General features: G+C 40.0%; 1 protein-coding gene across 1 annotated transcript; it reads right to left on the bottom strand.

The window, feature by feature from the left end:
- Positions 1–18: 18 nt before the first annotated feature.
- On the bottom strand, positions 19–281 carry MYCFIDRAFT_177978 (uncharacterized protein; the record flags this gene model as incomplete). The annotated part of the gene is made up of 2 exons (XM_007931911.1): positions 19–74; positions 104–281. The coding sequence occupies 2 exons, from the start codon at positions 279–281 to the stop codon at positions 19–21; spliced, it is 234 nt and encodes a 77-aa protein (XP_007930102.1).
- Between the last annotated feature and the right edge of the window lie 6,158 nt (positions 282–6,439).

Here is a 6,439-nt window from a genome sequence, read left to right as displayed (position 1 = left end):
GGGGAACCCCCGGTATGTCTATGTTCCTGCCGGGGACCAGCACCCCTGGAATGAGGCGTCGGATTTTGTGAATACTGTCAGGTGGGCGGAGCATTTTGAAAACCGGTTATGCGCCGGCGGGGACATATTCCTGCTGAGTGATTTCCTGGAAAAACCAGGATATGTCGGCCTGATGCGACGCCATAATAGCTGGAGGCTTCCGATCTAGGAGACGAAGCTATTCCCTGAGCGGGGGTCCTGATAACCTTCAGGATTAGCCAACTCCTAATTTCGCCTATCATAAGCACTCTGCTTACTATACTAGTGCGCTATATACTATATATAGTATATAGCGCACTAGTCTTATAAACAGTCGAATTTAGTATAGCGGTAGTTATAGTTTGCTAAATAAGAAGGTTATTAAGACCTCGTCTAAGGCTAAATCGCGTCTTCTATAGCGCGTAGAATTAGGCTATTCTATCGCTTCTTTATAGCCTTCTTATAGCCTTCTTTTATAGTAAATAATACCGCTAAAATAGGCCTCTCGAGCGCTATTAACCGTACCTAACTTCTCGTAGTAAATACCGAGTTTCCGAGCTTCTATAGCGTCTTCGGAGGTACTAAGGCTTTCGGTAAAAGATAAGAGTAGAACTAGGCGGACTAATAACTCGGAGCGGCGTATAGTAGTAGTAAAAGCGATTCTTCGTACTCGTATAACCGATATAGGTAGAGCGGTCGATATATCGGAAGTAGTAATCGAGGCGGCGACGAAGCGATAGAAGCGTAGTTAAAGTAAGAAGAATAAGATCGCCTTAGTAAGGATAGCGGCTAACTTCGAGGCCTCGTATAGTACTACTAGCTAGTAGGACTTAATAACGGCTAAATACTATTTAAACGTTAAAATATAGTATATATCGCTCGACCGTATAATAAAGAAGCTAGAAGATAAGTAGTAGCCTATATTTAACGTTAAAGAGAGCGGTAACGGTACTAGTAAGGAAGAAGACGAGCCTAGTTCTATATAGGCGGAGATACGTACCTAGTACGAAATACGAGTCGCTTAAGAGGCCGTAAAGGTAGAGGTAATAGGTATCGCGCGCTAGGTAGAAATAGACGCCGCTACGAGCTATCGTAATAAGTATAATATACTAAGTTTATAGTCGAAGAAGTAGTATATACCGGACGCTAACCGGTACTTTATTAAGTAGTAGGAGATACCTAATAGTCTAGTAATTAGTAAAGATAAGGGCCCGGAGTAGGATAATAGTAGTAACGAGGTTAGTACTAGTAATAGTATAACTAGTAAGGGTAGAAATAATAATAAAGACGCGCCTAGTTACGAGGAAGAAGAGCTAGAGGTTAATAAAAAGATAGAACGAGAGCGCTAACGTATACGAGACCTTATAGCTATACCGCCGCCGCGTAATAGAAGTAGAAGACCGTCGACTAAAGGTCTAAATTTAAACTATAGTACTAATAGTACTAGTCGAAGTACTATACTAGTATTACGTACAGCCTCTCGGCGGTTATTAACTCTAGTAATACTAGGTTCTCGTAGCTCTATAACTCTATCCGGCGGCCGTAAACAACGAGACTCGGCTATATAAAGTAGACGTACTTAAGGTAAGTCTCGCGGTAGAGCTTCTAACGATACCTTAAGATAATAAGACTATAATATACGCTTATAAGCTAGCGAGTTGTTTACTATAATAGTATAGAAGTTAGAGCGAGATATAGTACGAGAAGACGCCGCTTCTAATAAACTAGAAGTAGACGTAGAAAATAGGGTAGTAAAGCGACGAAGGCTCGTAATAGAAGAAGATATTAATAGGATATAAGAGGACTTCGAGGCCTTTAAGAAGGAGGTATAGGTAGAGCTAAGTATAGTTAAGAACGAGGTCTCTTTATTATCTATAACCGTATCTTCGGTCTAGAGTACTAGCGATAATACTAATAGTATACTAAAGACGCTTTTATTAGCGTAGAGTATATAATTCAATCCTTCCGTAGCTCTAGCGATACCGGGTATTCTTACGGGTAGAGGTACTAATAATACGGTAGTAGACCTAGAGTTTCCGGACCTAGAAATAGCGTTCTTCGATTAGCCTAATTAGTAGCTTCGAGTAAGATTTAGGTTATAGCGTCGGCGCCTATTACAATACTAATTCTTATCTAAATTATAAACTTTCTATATACTATTATAGCTACTAACTAGGTAAACAACCTTATATAATGCGTTTATATATAGCAAGTATATAGTAGTACTATTTAGGGGGGGTAGGGGCGTAGGTAAATCTAGCTCGAAGTATATACGGAGGCTTAGCGGAGAACGCCGAACCTCCGAGATATAGCCGTTCTCTCTCTATCGGCTACCCCCTCTATTAGTAGTACTCGGACTACTTTAGAAATAGTCGATTAAGCTTAGAAGCCGCCTATACTATAATAATTTAAGCCCTCCGAGCTCTCGCTATTATCGTCCGAGTAGTCTAGTTCCGGCCGCTAGAGGTACTCCTATAAATTTAGAGGATTAAAGCTAAATCGCTTACTTGTCTAGTTATATCTACGAAGACAGATATAACAGTTAGTTAGCAGTGCTACTACTATAAAGTAGGCTCTAATAGGCTATTATCTTAACCTTAATTGCTTTAAGAATACGTTATAGGACTATAGCTTTATTATATAGCTAAATAAGTACTTAACCTCGATCCGGATACTAGATAGCTTCTTATTAAACGCCTATTGCTAAGGCGTTAAATAAGACCGTCTAAGGTAGTGCTTATAAGGAGCTATAATGCCAAAGTTGCTATAGTATACTAGGTTACTATAGAGATATAGAATACGCCTATTTCTTATAATCCTTTATAGGCGACGTTTAATACCCGACAATTGCTATATTCGCTAGTCGTTATCTCGTCTATTAAATAGTCTAACAAGTAAAGATATTAGGCTATCCGGTATAATAATAGCCTAGAATTTATACCCGTGTTTACTATAGTAACTACTATATAACCTCTGTTAGTTCTTCTACGGTCGATAGAAGCCTAAGAAGTATCTATCGATAAATCCCTATATAAAACTATAGGTTCTACGCTTCTAAGTAGCTAGTACGAATATCTTTAACCGCCGGTAGCTATTAAGTCGTAGATGCTAGGCAATAAGGCTAGCAAACTGCTTGTAAATCTATAGAACAAGATCGTTAAATACGAGGCTATAGTAGCTCTCGCATTTGCCGAATTTAGTAGAAGTATTAAACTAGCGACTTAGAAACGATATCCGCTATAGAACGAGTCCTAATACTAGCTCCGGGTTAGGTTTATTGCTATTCCGCTATTCACAACCCTTAATATCTAAAGCGACTACTAGTTAGACTTAGAGTATATAGTATTAGGGTTCATTACGTACCTAATGCCTAAGGCTATAACTGCTACACTTTATCTTTAGGCTTTCTATAATTAGCCCTTCTTCTAAATATAATTATTAGTTATATTAAGTAGTTATAAGCCCCCTGCGTTTCTAACGCATTCTATACGTATTCTAATAGTCAATCCGACTGCTACGTAGTTAGCGCTCGTTACTAAAAATTGCGCCGATACTAATACTATCGCCGCCGCCACCCTCGAGTATTCTAGTAGGTGCTAGTCCGACTCGAGTCGGTTACTATTAGTATTAGCTGTCCGCTATACCGGTTCCTAACAATAGTATTAGCTATCCGCTATACTAGAACATAGACGCGCCTATCGGCCGCCTCTTGTTAGGGCTAAAGAGGCTATACGTAATTGGCATGTAACTAGGCTAAGTAAAGCTAGGGTCTTAGTGCCTTAGGCAGGGCTTAGCGCTTAGTAATAGGCTAACTTGCCTGCCTTCCTCCCTCTCCTCCTAGCTCCTTATCGAATACTACCTATACCTACTACTACCCTATCTACCTGCTAATATAACCCCTATTATATAGTATTCGATCTACCCTTTAAGGGCAGTAGCTAGATAGTCCGTATTTTAAGCTTTTAGCGGTATAGCCCCGAAAACCGTTAATCTAACTATATTGCGCCCGAAGAACGGGACTTATACGTACTATTCTATTAAAACAACCGTACCAATCATTAAGCAAGGCCTTCTATACGGCCTATTACACTGAATTAATCGCACTAAGCCGATATCTACTAATTCCGCTATATCCGTATCTTAGGGGCCTATAATACATTATCGGTGTTACCCCTTATAATAGCCGGCTTATTACGAAGCAACAACAACCGTGCTACCGCTAGTAGCGCTAGCAACGACAACGCTAGTAGCATAGTACCTACTAAAGTGCCTACTAAAGCACCTGCTAAGGTGCCTACTAAAGAGCCTACTACTAGGCCTACCGAAGAACCTATAGTTCTAGGTAACGACCTAGAGTTGCCTATTAACGATATACTTAACAACATTGTTAATCGACGATATAGCTAACTAGCCTTTAGCCCCTAGCTAGTAGCGAGACTTTAAGAAGCTACCTAAAATAGGCTCGCTACTCTACGTTAAGAACAATAGCTAAAGGACAACCTCCTCGAAATTCGCCGCCTTTAGGGAGCCCTAACAACTAACACTAAGCCGATAGTAGGGCCTTCCTTACTATTAGTCCTAGTCTAGAAGAAGGATGCTAAACTTAAGGACTGTACCGTATTTAATAGCTCTAGTCGAAAGCAATATAACGACTATATTCGTAACTATAAGCTTAACTAGCGAAACGTACCGAGGGCCCTTCTAGACGACTATTCGTTAGTCGTCTATGCTATATAGTATATTAACGGTAACCCTAAGCGTATATAGGATAACCATTTTGATTCCCTTTACGATTAGACCGCTGTTTAATAGCAGGATTACAAGACTATTATACTAAACACCCTTAGCAACCCTATATTACGCTAGTAGCACGCCTAAGACTAATACCTACGTACTAAACAAAAGGCCGACTAAACCTCTCGATCCTTCGAGGCCTATCTAAAGACCCTTAAGGACGACTTGCTACCTAAGACCGACTCTATCTAGATATCTAAGATACGACCTAAACTAAGATAGGAACTAGTCCTTGAATTAGACCGCCGCCGTGTATTCGAACAGGCTAATCTTATACGCATTTAATTTATAGTCGAAGTAGAGACAGCTAAACGAGCTATTTAGCTCTAATAACGGTTAGAATCTAAGATACGCCTAGCTACCTATCGTAGCCGCGGAGGAAACTAAGGTTCCTACTAGAACAACAATGCTAACAATAGGAACAGTAATAACGACCGTAGAAGGGGCCGTAGCCGACGGCTATATAGAGGAGGCCGTAATAGGGGCCGTAGAAGGGGCTCGTATCCCTATAATACTAATCGATTAACTAACAATAGTAGTAATAGTAGCTATAGCAATGTTCTAACCGGATTGAAGTGCTTCAATTATAATAGTACTAGCTATCTACTAGGCTAATACGACAAACCTAAGGACTAGGCCCGAATTGACTATGCTTCCGCTAAACACCGAAAGCACCTCTTAGCGGCTAACGCTACCCCTATAGGCTAACCTTCGAAAAAAGAGTAAGCGCCGTACTAACTATTAGCCTTATACGGCGTAAAACTATCGACATTATACTAGCTATTATACGCACCTATCTTATATAGGACACATATAGAGACAACTATAAGACTAAGGTTATACTAGACCTAGGGAATTTAGTTAGTGCCCTTATTAGCTATCGCCTAGTTAAGCAATTAGACCTCCGACAATTGCCTAGAACTAATATGCCAACCCTTGCTTAGTTTAATAACGCTCGGTACTTAACCTATAGGGCCTACTATATTCCTATAGTTCTAAAGGACGACCTCGGAAATAAACGCCTACTAGACTTTACTGCCTACGCGGTAGATATAGACAACCTATATAGGGGAGCTACTATTGTTATTAGCAACCCTATTCTTAAGCACTATGCTATAGTTATAGACTTAGGCCTTTAACAGTAGCGATTTAGAATCCCTAGGAGAGAGGACATTAAATACATTAATATTAGCGAGTGTCCTAACGATATTAGGGTCCTGTTTATTAGCAACCTAACACTAGCCTCTACCTTAGCCGACCTAATAGTCGACCTATTAGGCGACGATAATAAGCCTATGCCCCCTAATAGTATAGACCCTAATTAGCTCGAGTATATACTAGAGCCTATTCGAGAGACCTATATTAATGTGTTTAAACACTACTTAGCATTAACATTGCTTATATTTAAAGAGACGGATTACAAGATTAATATTATAGAGGGCAAAGAGGTTCCTTTTAGTCCCCTCTATAACCTTAGTAAACGAGAGCTTGCTATATTACGTAAGTACCTAGAGGAAAACCTAGCTAATAGTCGAATTCGGTATAGTAACAGCCCTGCTAGTGCACTAATCCTGTTTGTTCTAAAGGAGGATAGTAGCCTACGCCTATATATTAATTACCGTAGGCT

This window comes from Pseudocercospora fijiensis (assembly GCF_000340215.1).
Source record: "Pseudocercospora fijiensis CIRAD86 unplaced genomic scaffold MYCFIscaffold_8, whole genome shotgun sequence".
In the NCBI taxonomy this organism is placed as follows: Eukaryota; Fungi; Ascomycota; class Dothideomycetes; order Mycosphaerellales; family Mycosphaerellaceae; genus Pseudocercospora; species Pseudocercospora fijiensis.
Note: the sequence above shows the minus strand (reverse complement) of the source record. Positions and strands in the feature narration are given on the sequence as shown.